The following is a 16,558-nucleotide window of genomic DNA, read 5'->3' on the forward strand; positions in this document are numbered from 1 at the left end:
TGTTTCATACAGTTCCATACATTACAACGCAATGGGACGCGCTACGTCTACGCTTACGCAGCCTGTGTGAACGAGCTATAAATCTACATAAGTAAGTAGTAGGAGGATTTTTTTAAGTTGCGGTGCAAGCTACGTAAATATTCGCTAGCCTTTAATAGATTAATTCTTATATTTTATTATTTACATCATAAAAGAAAGTGACCAAATATGGATAAAATTAATAGGTACCTACTCAATACCCATCCCTAAAATGGAATATCACGATTTAAGATTGCAGAAAACCAGATAGGTACTCCGTAATTGAACACCATTCAAAATATTGGATCGTGAAGTAGGCGTTAACTAACTGATACATAGTAGGTACACTAGAGTCTACAATAGAGTCAACATCTCCCGAGGATGTTTTGAAAGGTCTTGTTGTATTGTGGTGGTGTGTACCTATTGCTTCCTCGTTTTTCCTGTTTGTTTAACAGCGGGAGAAATGGTGGGCGATACACCAAATTGTACGTACCTACCATACAGATTTATTTGGCTAAGCAGATTAGTAGAAAGTACAATTATTAGTATAGTCTGTGTGTCATATTCCATTTTTGGTCACTCGACTCTCTATTCAATTAATATATACGTCCAAAACAGTGTAGGAATTTCTCGTAGTAAACACGAATTGTAACAATTAATTGGGGCTATATAATGGGGGCGTCGTATAATGTACGTCAGTTCACTTGCGGAAGCAGGAGATAGGGTTGAAGTAGCATTGCCGGAAGCGGACTTGCCTCTTGTCGGCGCGCCACTGCCGGGCGAGCCGCCCGTCCATGGAGCGCAGTCCCCAGCCGCGTGACTCTGTTTGTGGCCACGAGCGGCCTACGCGAGGAGCCATAGCGAATCTGTCAGAACAAGTGTAAATTAAAAATTATAACACCCCCGACAAGTGAAGGTTACACAGGACAGTAACTAGAAAAGAGCTGATAACTTTCAAACGACTCAACCGATTCTCTTGGATTATAGCTAAGAACACTCGATCAAGCCACCTTTCAAACAAGAAAAAAAAACTAAATTAAAATCGGTTCATTAGTTTAGGAGCTACGATGCTACAGACAGATAAACAGATACACACGTCAAACTTATAACACCCCTCTTTTTGTGTCGGGGGTTAAAAAATATACTCGGTTACAATCTGCTGTAGATGGTTCATTTCGTCTTCCTTTAGATGGTTTACGAATTTATAGTTTTAGCTACAGTATGAGTAGGGGATAGATAGAGTAGGCGGTGCGAGTACGGGATTTTTAAAAACCTTAGCCCCCAAGGATGAATCATTTTAATCATCATTTAATTAAATAAATAATTAAAAGTTTATTTAGCTTAAGTTTATTTATAAAAGCACAATATAGAATAATAATAAAAAAAATACAGTTGATGTTAAGTATACAAAATAACAACTAAACTTAAAACTAGAAATACAAATTAACAATACTTTGTGTGAGCTAAAAGGACTCTGCCTTAGCATAATGCTGCAGTATTTGACTACTACAGCGCTAATTTTCAGGCTACTTAATAAATACCCGTGTCTATTTAAAAGAAACTGACTATGTAAACATCGACTCTTAGGGCCTCAATAGCTCAACCGGTAAAGGAGTGGACTGAAAACCGAAAGGTCGACGGTTCAAACCCCGCCCGTTGCACTATTGTCGTACCTACTCCTAGCACAAGCATGACGCTTAGTTGGAGAGGAAAGGGGAATCTAAGTCATTTAACATGGCTAATATTCTTTAAAAAAAAAATTAAAAAAAAACTATGAGTACGACCTACCTACACAAAGTTGAGATTTTGTATGTAGATTTATAAGCCCTAAGATTTTCCGAAATTCCACCACAGTGAAGCCGGTACGGGTCAGCTAAATACGGTCTTAGTTTGACCCATTTATGTATGGACTAGGTGGTATTTTAGGCCTGAAAGAAGACTACGCAGAAACTAAATTTAGAATTACAAAGGGAGTACGAACTACAAAGGAATATGCAATTAGTGCTCCTAGCTGCTGCAAGCTTAGCTTTGTAGTAATAGTATCTCGCCAATTCAATTTGTTCATTGTAACTTTACAAACGGTTCAAAAGCAAAATGTTCTGCAAAAATATATAGAACCGTTGTTAAAACAGGAATTCCCAAATAAAATGATAGAAATACTAAGCATCCAATAAGTAGGTAATGCATAAATTTTTATTTTATCTAAGACCTTCATTTATGTCTTTTACTATTTCAGACTTCTGTCCTTCCCTACTTAAGAAACGTTATATAAAGTGGTTCAGAAGTGTAACTTTAACTAAAGTTAAACTAAAATCAAAAGCACTTTGTAAAACTTGACAATGTCTTGGATAAAAAGTTTCCATTCTTTTCTGTTAAATAAGTACATAGTTACATCGCTTCAGTTCGCAACGAACAATAGTGTGAACTATAGTATCTACTTATTTTTATAAGTAGGTATAGTTCTATAATCTCCGGATAGCTTCCATTTTTAATATTGAAAGCGGAACTGTAAAGTTGGTAAGATGAACCAATATTTATTCAGGGGAGTGGTACTAGTGGTAGGTCGTGTTATATTTCTATTAGAAATTATCCTATTAGAAAGCGATAGCTTCCATTTTGTTATAGCTACTTGCGATAAGTTTTACAAAACCAAAATAGTGATAGTGACTGTGAGTGAAAGTGTGAAAATAGACTGGTAACAGGCCATCATTTTTTGAAGCACACTCGCCGACCTGTCATTTTACCCAAGTGCCCAAAGTGCGTAAACCTCGCACCGCTACACGTATACAACAAGCATATGAATTTGACTTCACTTTTTGAAATACAGTATGAGCTTTGCCTATCTAGAGTTTTATAGTTATGATATTTTATGAAGGCTCTATTCAATTAATCTCATTCATTCAACACATTGCAATTATCACTGGGTAAAACTAAAATGGACTATGTATGCCGAACAACTGTGCAGATTTGCAGAACAAACCCTCATATCCCTCTATGAGCAAATACTGGCAGCGGACCAATTGTTAACATTAAGTAACTATAACATGGCTCGTTTTGAGTCATTAACAAATAGGTATGATTGTTCTCCAAATGTACCTATAATTTGCCAAAATAGCCCTACAGTGCTCCCTGTGAAAGCAGATACTTGCCCAGGGCAGTGTAGCATAGATGTTAGGGTTCCTTCATCAGACAATATGAATCCCTCAACTAAGCCAATAAAACAAACTGTAATTATTTCTGACAGCTTAGGTAGAGGGCTCGGCTCCATGATGAGCTATTACTTAAAGCATTCAGTGATTAATAGATGTTCCCCTGGTGCTACTTTTTACCATTTAATTAATAATTTAAATGAAAAATCATTGGATAGCAATACAAATGTCATATTGTTGTTTGGGGACAGTTTGCAAGTCAAAAAACAACAGATTGTAAAATGCATTCAAAAATTACTAATTTTACATGAGAAAACCAAATGTAAATTTGTCTTGTGTGCCTTTCCTTATTCTGGTACATTTAATAAACAACAAAATGAGAATATACATACATTAAATTTGAAAATGTATAATCTGACAAAATATTATAGCGAAGCTATTTCTTACTTTGATATTAATAGTTTTACTAATAAGTTTAGATTGACCGGTGACAGTATGCATCTTCCAAAGAGATGCAAGATGCATATTGCTTCACTATTAGCATATAATTTAAATGATTCAGTTACAAGTGTTGTAACAAAGTCTCTTGACTCTTTTACAAACCGTACGTCTAGTACTAATATTTTCTGTATTGACTCGAGTACTTCCAGTACTAATATTTCAATTATTGACTCAAGCAATGGTTTATGTACTATTAGGAACCCTATTGCTTGTTTAAACTAGATAGTAAGACAACGGAGGAGCTCTGTAAAATGAATACTGTACATCAAAACATACAGAGCCTCACCGGCAAGGATGGTAAAATTTTTAAATCAAGTAGTAACACAACAGACAAGCAATGTATGATTAATCTTGTACACCAAAATATACAGGGCTTGTCTGGAAAAGAATATGAAATTGAACTTTTTATAAAAAAATTAGATATCGATATTCTATGCCTTACTGAGCATTGGCTCAATAGTTATCAATTAATTGTCAATCTTGGAAATTATTCATTGTCAAGTGCGTTCACAAGAAAGAAGGCTATTCGCGGAGGATCTATGATAATAACCCGCAACAACATTAATTACAAGGAACGAAAAGACATTCTTAATCTTTCGGTTGAACGCACTATTGAGCTGTCCTGTGTTGAGCTGGAGCGATATATTATAGTTTGCGCATACCGACCTCCTTCGGGTGACTTTTCTCTGTTTGAGGACGTCATGGAGGAGGCACTGAGGCGGATATGGGGGTCATCAAAAAAAATATTGATTTGTGGAGACTTTAATATTGATATTTTACTTCACACCTCCTTTACAGACAGATTACTTAACTTATTTAAAAGTTTTAATTTAGAAAACATTTTTGTTGAGCCCACACGTGTAACTTCAACTTCAGCTACTTGTATTGATAACATTTTTGGTGATTGTAAAATTGTTAAAAAATCCATTATCACCACTCTTAGATCCGACCACTGTGGACAAATGATATCTGTTCCCAGCTCTCAACAAAATATAACAAAAGTTATAAAGTATAGGCCAGTCACCACCAAAAAAGTAAGGCAATTCAAACTCAATATTTTATCTACTTTACCTACAATTGACCTTACACAGGGTGGTCCGGATGAACTCTATAAAGCTTTTTTTAGGTGTATAAACTCCCAATTTAATTGTATTTTTAAAGTCATAGAAAAAAGATTGTTTAAAAATCTTAAATTTAGTGAGTGGGCTACTGCTGGCATTTATAAAAGTAGGAACAAGCTGTTTGACTTGTATGCAGAAAAGCAATATAATTATACTCCAACATTTGTTCAGTATGTAAGAAATTATTCAAAATTATTTAGAAATGTTTGCATACAAGCTAAGTCAATTCACATAAAACAGAAAATTATTAATTCTGATAATAAAATCAAAGCAGCTTGGGATATCATCACAGATGAAACTGGGAAACGTAAAGTGGAAAATAATAAATTGGAACTTAAAATTAACAACCATATTACTGACTCCGACTTAGAAATAGCAAACGTATTTGAGGACTTTTTTCGAAACATTCCAGTTACCACTACCAGTTCCCTTAACTCGTCGCCAACGGAAGCCTACACTCTTCTAAGGAGCAATGTTTCTGAGTGCAGTGTATTATTTAAATTTGAACACGTTACCCCATATGATATTGTTAAAGTATTCAAATCGCTACAGTACAAAAAAACCGGAGACCTATGGGGAATTTCAGTAAAAGTAATCAGCAATATTATTGATATTGTTGCTCCATATCTTGCTCTAATCTTTAATGAGTCCGTAGATTCAGGATCCTTTCCAGATCTTATGAAATACAGTAAATTAATTCCTCTTTTTAAATCGGGTAGTAAAACTGACCCAAATAATTACAGGCCAATTTCAATTTTACCGACTTTTAGCAAGATATTTGAAAAAATTATGCTCAACCAACTGCTCCAGCACTTTAATCTGAATAAATTACTTCATTCGGAGCAGTATGGTTTTACTAACGGTCGATCAATAATCGATGCGGGCGCAATGCTTTTAAAGCATATATTCGATGCATGGGAGAACTCACAGAATGCTATTGGAATTTTCTGTGATTTGTCTAAAGCATTCGATTGCGTTTCGCATGAGACTCTCTTGGCTAAATTGAACCACTATGGAATCAAAGACTCTGCGCTTAGTCTCATTGCGTCCTACCTCAGTGATCGTATACAAACTGTATGTGTAAATGATGTGAAGTCATCCGGATCAGCCTCACTAATGGGTGTTCCACAAGGCTCTATCTTAGGTCCCTTCATGTTTTTGGTATATATAAACGATTTACCATATTTCGTCCAAAATAATTGCGATATTGTACTATTTGCTGATGATACGTCTTTGATTTTTAAAGTCGATAGAAATTATAATAATTTTGACGATGTAAATAGAACCATATCGCAGGTTACTCATTGGTTTACTGTTAATAATTTGCTTTTAAATGCAAAGAAAACTAAGTGTGTCGAATTCGCATTGCCCAATACTAAGACGGCAAATGATTTTAATTTAATGGTAAATAATGATATGTTGAAAGTAGAAGAAACTACCGTGTTCCTAGGGATAACTTTAGATGCAAAGCTTCAATGGAACGCCCATATATCAACACTTGCTGGTAAACTCAGCTCTGCTGCTTACGCTGTTAGAAAGATTCGACAGATAACTGATGTGGAAACTGCAAAAATTGTATATTTTGCCTATTTTCACAGTATTATGTCTTACGGAATCTTACTATGGGGTAAAGCGGCAGATATTGGAAAAATTTTCGTATTACAAAAAAGGGCAATACGCGCAATCTATAATTTAAAACCGCGCGATTCCCTACGAGAGAAATTTAAGGAAATAGGTATTCTTACAGTAGCTTCTCAATATATTTACGCTAATATAATTTTTGTACGACAAAACATTCATAGTTACAAAAAAATCGGTGATTTCCACGACCGGCAAACTAGAAACCGTGATAGGCTCGCATATCCTACGCTCCGCCTCAGGAAAGTTGGAAAATCGTTTGTGGGAATGAGTGTAATATTTTATAATAAAATTCCACAATCAATTTTAGACTTGCCTTTACACAAGTTTAAAAAATCTATTAAAAGTATGCTCCTGAAAAAAGCTTATTATACAATCGAAGATTATGTAAATGACAAAAAAGCTTGGATTTGATGCGCTCCAGCAATACACGGCGCTGCAATTGCTTGTATACAGTATGGCATATTATTGTAAATTGTACATTTGAAAAGAGCAACCGCCGAGTTTCTTGCTGGTTCTTCTCGGTAGGAACAGCATTCCGAACCAGTGGTAGATTATTTTGACGATTCAAAAGCACTTGTAAAAGTTTAATTGAATAAAAATAATTTGAATTTGAATTTGAATTTGAATTTGAAACATGTCCTAGTAAGTACTTAAATAAACTCTTGTGGAAAATACCTTTAAAATGTGTAACATAGCAGTAGCCCGTAACTTACAGTTTAAGAGGGGTCTCTCCGTCACTCGCTTCATACAAACGTAGTCCCAATTTCATATGAATATTAAGCAACCAAAGTCCATAAAATTTTGCAGACATATTCTAGAACCTATGCCTGTGGTTTTTAGATTTCTGTTAAAATATTCGGTTTCAAAGTTGCGTAAGTCTTAAAAATTCACATACAAATCTTTGAGCCCCTGTAATTTTAAAACTACATATTTTTAGAAAAATCTAAAACTGCACAGGCACAGATATTAGTTTCTAGAAAATGTCTGCAAAATTTCATGGACTTTGGTTGCTTAATATTCAAATGAAATTGGAACTACGATTGTATGGAGTAAGTGACGGAGAAAGCCCTGTTAAGTATAAACACGAAGTCATTGTAAAATCATACGAAGTGGAGCGAGGGATATGTCTCGTGAAACTTAGCAATAGAATAGTTTCATATTCATAACTATCTACTTTAGCTCTGAGGAAAAAGATACAAACTTCAAATTATTCATGAGGAGCGGACTGCACGTACAAAACATTACTTAGGTATAAGTACGCGATAGGTCGAGATGGCGATCGGGGTGGGGACCCCCAAAGGAAACGAAGGAAAAACAGCCTTATTTATAAATTTTATTGTACCTGTCATCAGCATCCAGTTGCAGTAATAACTTGCGAAGTGCAGCGCTGTTGAGCGCCTCCCAGGGTGCAGAGAGGTCTGCTGCGTCTTCAGGCCGGCCCACCAACGTGTTTTCTGATTGTTCATCTGACTCCTAAGAATAATTATTATATTTATACGAATTATCCTAATATTCCATCCACCGTCCAGTAGAAATATTTAAATTCAATTTTTTGGTTTTCAAAAAAAAACCTGGCCAAAACAAATAATAAGAATAATTACAACCGAATTGTTATCAAGTTGTGGGCAAAAAAGTTTGAAACTAGCCACGTTCGTTGTGCATCGAAGATACTTGTCTTTTCAGTAATATTTTCAGCGGATCCATACCTAATATTATAAATGCGAAAGTGTGCGGTCTGTCTACCAGCATTCCACGGCCCATCTATTTAAACAACTTTGACATTTGATTCCGCCATAGTTTGCTTCCTGAGAAAAAATACGTTTTTTCCGGGAAAATCGAAGAGTCCCTATGGTAAAAATAATTAATAATGTCCGCTATCCCAAATGGAAAATAATCTGTCGAGATGAATACGTGGTAAGGTAATATATCCGTAGTTAGATATGGTAAACCCACTATCGTGTAGGTCTAGTTTGCAAAGATCAAGTAACGTTGAGAAACAGTCGTCCAAACTTTGAGGCCACCATTGCATAGCAGCCTAGCATAATTGTTTAATTTTTGTTGGAATAAAGCTTTATACTACTACTCATACTGTTTGCCCAACACTTTATCTCCTTCTGCTAGTCTTCACCGTGTAAATTGATAACCGTGGGCGAAATCTTTATACTTAAATAGGAAATAGCTGAATACAAAAAATACCATAGGTGCTGCGGCGGCTGTCATCATCAGCATAGCCAGAGTGCCGAAGAAAATCACAATGCTGCTGTTGTATGTGCTTGAATTCATCTTGATGCCGGCCTTTTAAAAGAAATAGGTATGTTATAATGTGGTTAAGTTATACGAGGAATCACCAGCTCAAGTCGTTATAATATCGTCCCCGCCTACTACTAAAGAAACAGAAAAAGCAAGCAATACACACCACCAACACACAACACAACACCTCGCAAATCTTCTAGAACACACTCAAGACATTGGAGCATCTTCAGGCATGGAGCTTGTAGGCACTTAGCAATTGTGCATTGTAGAGTCTCATACAATATATCTAGATCTAAAAATCCAAAAGTTACATATGAGCACTTTTTATGTAGTTTGTCTAAAATGCCTGTTGCTTGTGTAATAATTCTTTAGTATTAACATCCCAATGAGGCACATTAATAAATAATTAAGCTTCATAAATCATCTTACAATAGTAATTTTCACACAGCTTGTCTATTCTATGTTTATTTATTATTATCTTCGTAACTACGCTGTAAGTAGGGAATTTACATGGTTAAATTCTATCAAAATTTTATTCTAATTAGGTACATTTGCCTACTGATTGGAACTATTGCGCTATTTCAAAAATTATTGTTATAAAAATTAATAACAAAAAAAGTTGAAAACCCGACTGCGATAGACGCTGAAATATTAGAGTAAAATTTTTTTTCTGTCTCTTGGTATATTTTAATGTTGTTGAACATTTATATTTGTGAGTTCAGAATTTTCTCCTCTTTCATTTGACGTTCCACTCGATACAATACTCATAGCAAAAATTTTTGGAGATCTCCACTTTTTTTGATGTAACATCCATTAGGTAAATTTTTTCGTATAAAATATAGCCTATGTCACCCGGACCTTTACAACAAATCAATTGACACCTCGTTCATAAAAATTGGCCCAGTAGTTTAGGCACTATGGTGGAACACACACAATTTGGATACAAACATACATACATAGGCTGCTAAAATCATAACCCTTCCTTTTGGCTTTGCCGCAATCGGGTAAAAAAGAGATCAAGTGCGACTCGGACTCGCACACGAAGGGTTCCGTAACATCCTACCACTTCTATATTGAACACTGCAAGTTAATGACGCTTTATGTTTCGGGGTCGGGAATAGGCTAAAATATTTTTTTTAAAGATTTTATATTAGCAGCGCGGCGTGATTAGTTATGTACATATACCCATGCCAAATTACAGCTTCCTAGTACTATGAGTCTCAAAGAAAGGCCGCGTGCAGACTGACAGACGGTCATGGCGAGACTACGGACCCCTTACTACGGACTACGGCCTTGTTGACTACGGAACCCTTATAAATACTAAGTCACTCAAAACCTATTTGTCTGACATTTTATTTCTTAACAGAATTTAAAATTGAATAAGTTGAAAACATCAACTCTATAAACAGTAACAAAGCAATATTTTATATTTCCAAAGCGTGTGACAGTATCTTGATAGAACTACATGTTCTTCTAAGGATTCATAATAGAAATAGGCTAGTGATATGAATAATATGCAGTAAAATATATATTTTATATTATGCTGGCACGAGAACGCAAAAATAATAACTTTTCCATACGAGTACTATTAGGTACATTGAGATGTACCGACATTAAAAACGTAAGTGCAATGATATAATTCAATAAATAAGTAATTAATATCCTTTTATGTCATAAATGTAAATAAAACCGTTGTGCAGCCCTACCTCAGTAATTGTGTTAAAGGACACTATTTATAAAAAAAAAAAGATTCCGACGAATTGAGAACCTCCTCCTTTTTTTCAAGTCGGTTAAAAAGACCACGTTCGACGAATAAAATTTGGTGATTCTTATAATAATTAATAGATCTAATGATTACTTTCACTTTCAGTTGGTGACTTGTTAGTGAACTTTCAAGTTTGTAAGATCATGGTAAGATCTTGTAGATAAAAGGTTCAAACTGGAATTACCTAGTCTGTCGAAGAGAATTTACTTTCGGATGCTAAAAAAACAGTCGGATGCATGATAAATAAAATAACAGGACTTTCATTAGTTTAAAGATTAGTAAAGTATTAGAATTTATTGGAATAAGGATTACCTATAGAGTTAAGATAAAGTCACCGTGTAATCGTACATAACTAGCCAACAAACTACTGTGCAGTTTGGCGAGATTTAAATAAAGAATTCTCGTGCATTATGATAAATAAATTTTTAAAAAAAGAACCAAAATTACTATGAGTATATGATTTTTTTTACCCTAGATAGGTTACTTACTACTTACAAATCCCAGCTATATTTTTTTTACGTTTCATCGTTAAGAATCACAAGAAACTCATAATCGATTGACTATTCAACGTTTACGTCCTCACACGTGGAAATGGAAACCCATTGGGGATTCTTATCCGAAATCGCAGTAGACCCACGGGTTCGGGAAGGCCTTGACAAATAATTGGATACATACGATGCCATTTATCCACAACCCTTTATCACCAAGGCAATTATTACGAAAGTAGTGAGTAATGATAGTTTTCAATAATAGAATTATTTATAATGGCGCAGTGTGAGATGAGTGTCTACTCCGATGGTCTGACGATGATAATCCTCATAAGAACATGTAGCTAAGCGGACTGATGAGGTAGGCAGGGGACTGTGACAGCGTAAGACCTTGTTCTCGAAAAGGTCTATCTATATATATCTGGGATGGAGGTATGAAAAATTTTCTGGTCAAAAGAACAACCGCTGAGACTTTTGCTGGTTCTTCTCGGCATTTCGAACCAGGAGTTGCAAGTGACCATTCAAAAACACTTGTAAAATATTTGAATACAAAATATTTCTATTCCTAAAGAATCAATTGCATTCTATTGATCGAATCCTCCGAAAAAAGAAGTTAATATTCCCGTATTTACAAATATTTCTAAAATAATATTATAAAGAGGTATTTTTTAGGGTTCCGTACCTCAAAAGGAAAAACGGAACTCTTACAGGGTCACTTTGTTGTCTATCTGTCCGTCTGTCCGTGTGTCCATCTGTCCGTCTGCCCGTCTGTCCGTCTGCCCGTCTATCGTGTCTGTCAAGAAAACCTATAGGGAAAACCTAAGCCTAAAAACCTATATCCCGTTGACCTAGAATCATGAAATTTGGCAGGTCTTAATAGTACAAATAAATGAAAAAACCAAGGTTTCTCGGGGGCAAAAGCTAGTGAATAATATAATTAGAGTAATTATCCTTTGGCTTTTAAATAAGATCTATAAATAACTAGAACTCAAGAAAAAGCATTAGATAGTGTAATGGAGTATTGAAAGCGACGGCTGCATTAATATGCAAAGGCATTGAAGCCGAAGGAATAGGTCGAATAAAGTAATACCTTCCGTGCCCCGGGATAAAGTAATACCTTCAACGTCTATCATGATGCATGTATTTTGTGCAGCGGAGGCTATTAGCTAACGAGTTTTTTGCAAGATTTAATATTGCAAAATAGATTGGGAAGGGAATATCTCACCTTCGAGTATTACACCTACGTGCGCGTAAATCAATTATTAAATCCCGATGCCCAAAAAACCAGCATGTTTTATTTCAAAATGTCACTATTGTCGTACCTACTCCTAGCGTAAGCTTTACGCTTAGTTGGATGGGAAAGGGGAATATTAGTCATAATAAACACGACTAATATTATTTTTGGAAAAACATGTGAACGAAGTCACGAGCGAAGATCCTTGTGCCTTCGTTCACGTATAACGTGTAATGCAAAGCTGAATATAATATTACTAATTACTATCCGCCTTCGCGTCCCAGAAAATGTCGATTAGGATGCACATATTTTGTAACATAAACGCCGGCTAACGAGGAATTTGATAATGTAGATTGAGGATAAGACTATTTTAAAAGTAATTTGTAACATGTTAGAGTTTTTTTTTTTGTGGAGAAACCAATATAATGTTTGTAAATTGGTATGTCCGCAGTTTTCCAGATTTTCGTGGAAATATATAGTTTCTAAGTTACGCATCAAGAATTAGATAAAATATTTACATCCGTCTAACTATACCTAAAACTAGATAAGTACCGGATATGTTTAAGGAAATCTGGTAAGCTACATATTAGTGTCAAAAGCATCTATACAAAATTTCATCAAGCTTAACAGGTTAATATTACAAGCTGACAAGTGTAAATTAAAAATTTATAACACTCCCGACAAGTGAAGGTTACAGTAACTAGAAAAGAGCTGATAACTTTCAAACGGCTGAACCGATTTTATTGAATTATAGCTAATAAATAACATTCTCGATCAAGCCACCTTTCAAACAAAAAAAACTAAATTAAAATCCGTTCATTGGTTTAGGAGCTACGATGCCACAGACAGATACATAGACACATATTTACACAGATACACACGTCAAACTTATATCACCCCTCTTTTTGGGTCGGGGGTTAAAAATGAGAACCAAACTTCGTTTGTTTGGAGCTTTGAAAAGCGCGCTAGGGAAACTTCTCTTAATATTCTATCAACACGATTAGGTAAAGTAAGATGAAACTTGTACCTATAGTACGAAGAATTTGGCTTCTTACGGAATTCGTTAAAGTGTCACAGTGATGAGGCAAAGCATGTACTTACTGTATCTAATTTCCCAAGACAAATGGGCCAATTAATGTAAAAGGTTATACGCATGTTACCTTTCTAATATTACACATCCGAAAGTGTGTCTTTCTGATTGTTAATTAGTCTATACAACTCAACTACTAGTTAATTAATTATTATTATTAGTTGAATTAGTAAACATTCATATTCTACCTGTAACATTTATAGCATACATTGATCACGGCTAAAAGATTCCTCCATGATAAAATCTAAGCCCATTATAACGAAGTCGGAGGCAAAAGCTATTTTTTAAATTATTATGATTGATGATTAAAAAATGAGTATTAAAAACAATTTACTCTCCACATCAATTTACAGTGATTTCTTAAATAGTTGATTAATTCTAGTTGTTCTACCTGTTAGAACTAAAAGCGTAAAGTAGATATAAATGGTCTTTTGTGCACATCTTTTCATTATATAGGTATACTTATTTTAGATTTAGTTACTATGAATTAATAAATAAATAGAATTATCAAGTTAATTTTCCTTTTCAAAATCAAAATATGTAAATGAATATCACTTAAATATACATTCTCTCTATACTCGTAAGTAACTAAAAGCTCTTGCGGTATTGCTCATCCTCACCTTGCGATCGCGCAACGGTGTTTTAAAACTTAATTTATAGCGTATTTGATAAAATAATATAACATGACAATTATTAATGAATTATATACTAGTACCAAATAGTGCCATGAAATATTTTGTTGTCTCTGCTAATTCACAAACTTTCAAAGTTTAAACAGTCCTTCGGGTTCTCAGAAGTTTTTAACGAGTTTATTTTCGCGATCAGCTGTTTGCAGGGTTGTCACTTTGGAGTTTTATACAAATTCTTCAAGTGCTCATCTCTTAGGGTACCTATCATGCTTTGTTTTTTGGGTACACACCGATACTAACCTTGGCTTGCCGGGATGCTACAGACATTATCTTACACCTTGAAAAATGTAGGTAATCTATTTGATAGAGTATTTTTTCAGGAATATATCATGCATTGTAGAGAACTCACTAATATCTTCGTGAAGAATACTAAATATTGCTAGTAGAGTTACCCATTTCATTTATTCAAAATTCCAAAGCCATAATTTAATGTACAATATAGATTTGCTCGTAAACAAGAAATGAACAGAAATGAAATTTGACAAAGCGAGTTTAGTCATTAGTGGACGAATAAGCTGATATATAGGATTACTGTGGCGGTTGCAGAGATAAATTATTCAGCTTTAGCTAAGCAAAATATAGATAATGACTTAGAACCGTTGAACAAACGCACGACGTGTATTCAAGAGTTCTATAGTACTAAAAAAACGGAACTCAGTCTGTCTGTCACAGACGTTTTATTCAGAAACTATTTTAAACCTATATAGGTACACCGCTGTTTAGTATAGATAGTTTATTAGTATTAGGGAAATAGAAATGTACTCAACAATTAAATAAAAGTTAAAAAGGAAGTGAACCAACTTCAAAAGCACCGAAAATTACTAAATAATGTACACCTACTTACTTTAAACCAATCCATACTAATATTATAAATGCGAAAGTGTGTCCGTCTGTCTGTCTGTCTGTCTGTCTGTCTGTCTGCTACCTTTTCACGGTCCAACAGTGTAACTGATTCTGTCGAATTTTGCTACAGGGTTAGCTTATATCCCGGGGACGGACATAGGCTACTTTTTATCCTGGAAAATCAAAGAGTTCCCGCGGGATTCCTAAAGACCCATCGACTTAACCGATTTGTATGAAATTTAGTACCGAAGTAGCTTGCGTCCCTGTAATCAAAATAGGAACTTTTTATCCCGGAAAATCAAACAGTTCCCACGGGATTTATAAAAACCTAAATTCACGCGGACGAAGTCGCGGGCATCCTCTAGTTTTCTATAAACCGATATATAATAATCAAAACTTATATTATTGCAGATAGTTCTGCAATAATACAAACAGTTCTAGTTAGTAGAAATTCGTTATAGCTATATACTTATTGTATATAAAATTTCCCTCGAGCGAAGGCGGGTGAATCGGTTAGGATATTATAATTATACAAATATTTAAATACCAGAATATAATACAACATTTTGAATAAAAATCTATTCTATTCTATTTAATTCTACTTATCTGGTTTCTAAAATTGAACCGAATAATTTGTAAATATTCATTTGCTGTAATAAACGTTGCCTGAAATTATATTTGTTTAATCAATACAAATTCAGTTGGAAAACTCTTTACATTTATGAAATAAACGTTAATACTAATAAAAAAATAGCGAGGCAGGGAGTTTTGTTTGCAACTTATTTAAATAGTTTGAAGACGTTGTTAACTCGTTGGTTTCTGGTTAACTTCATGTCTACATAATAGTTTTTGTTTGTATATGGTAGAGTAAAGCTTAAGTTGGTAATGTAAATTCATCGTACACGTATTTTCATAATACAGTGTAAACAAGCTTTAGATCAAAATTTATAATACGAGTAGAGTATGTACTATGATTATCACTTCAGCTAAGGTATTAAATTTCAATATTGTTAATATGAATAAGTGTTTGTCTGTTATCGATTTATGGTTTAAAACCACTGAACCAATATTGACTGCATTTTTCAAAGAGCCTAGCTTGCTTCCTGGACTCAAGATACTTTTATCTGTCAAATCAAACAGTCCCCACGGACTTTAAAAAAATGAATACGCGAATGGATTCGCAGACATTACCTAGTCTAAAATATAATGGGTGTCATAATGAAAACTATCATTGAATATAAATAGTATAAACATTTTAGAGAAACCTACACTTTTAACTTGACACAAGTTTTAAAGGTCATATTAAAATAATTAAGTAGATAAAAAGGAGGGAAAACTTTTGAAACTATTTTTCTTACCTTTTTCACTTCGTAGCTAACTCTCGAACAATGTTTGCAAAACGTTGCCTGTTTTAACTTTACGCTGTATCAGAAGCTGAGAGGCTTCTGCGAGTTGATGGTTTTTGAAGGCAAATGAGAGCTTGAGGGGGAACCGTGCGGTTATATAGCGCTCCCGCGGCGTAGCTGCGTAGGTGAGCGTAGCTCGTTGCTACGAATAGTGTGAGGCTTCGATACGGGTTAATTATTTAATTTGTTTCGGTACATTTTATGCAAACAATTTAGTTTTTCATGGAAAATGGACCATAGCATAATCTCATGAGATTAATGCTATGACCCATTAGTTTATGATTTCATTGAAACGGCAGGAGTTAGTGAATATTATTGATTATCTTATATTTAGCTATAGTGCTGGCATTTAGCAAATTG

At 34.6% G+C, this 16,558-nt stretch overlaps 1 protein-coding gene across 3 annotated transcripts; it reads right to left on the reverse strand.

Annotated features, from left to right (window-relative positions):
• Positions 1-16,259, reverse strand: LOC123872480 (allatostatin). Of its 3 annotated transcripts, XM_045916766.1 has the most exons (5): positions 16,151-16,259; positions 13,102-13,105; positions 8,627-8,725; positions 7,773-7,903; positions 1-884 (listed from the first exon to the last, which is right to left on the reverse strand). In XM_045916766.1, the coding sequence occupies exons 3-5, from the start codon at positions 8,711-8,713 to the stop codon at positions 719-721; spliced, it is 384 nt and encodes a 127-aa protein (XP_045772722.1). In that variant the 5' UTR covers positions 8,714-8,725; positions 13,102-13,105; positions 16,151-16,259; the 3' UTR covers positions 1-718. The 3 variants fall into 3 exon arrangements, with proteins under 3 accessions (XP_045772722.1, XP_045772724.1, XP_045772723.1); XM_045916768.1 differs by lacking the exon at positions 13,102-13,105 and having other exon boundaries at positions 8,627-8,731; positions 16,156-16,259; XM_045916767.1 differs by lacking the exon at positions 13,102-13,105.
• Positions 16,260-16,558: the final 299 nt, after the last annotated feature.

Source organism: Maniola jurtina, chromosome 15 (genome assembly GCF_905333055.1).
Source record: "Maniola jurtina chromosome 15, ilManJurt1.1, whole genome shotgun sequence".
In the NCBI taxonomy this organism is placed as follows: domain Eukaryota; kingdom Metazoa; phylum Arthropoda; class Insecta; order Lepidoptera; family Nymphalidae; genus Maniola; species Maniola jurtina.

What these genes read in the sequence shown, in the direction of transcription:
- LOC123872480 (XM_045916768.1), bottom strand. Translation starts at nt 8,713, where the DNA reads ATGAATTCAAGCACATACAACAGCAGCATTGTGATTTTCTTCGGCACT. An exon ending in CAGCCGCCGCAGCACCTATG is followed by an intron (nt 7,904 to 8,626) that starts GTATTTTTTGTA and finishes AATTATTCTTAG; the next exon opens with GAGTCAGATGAACAATCAGA. An exon ending in CAACTGGATGCTGATGACAG is followed by an intron (nt 885 to 7,772) that starts GTACAATAAAAT and finishes TTGTTCTGACAG; the next exon opens with ATTCGCTATGGCTCCTCGCG.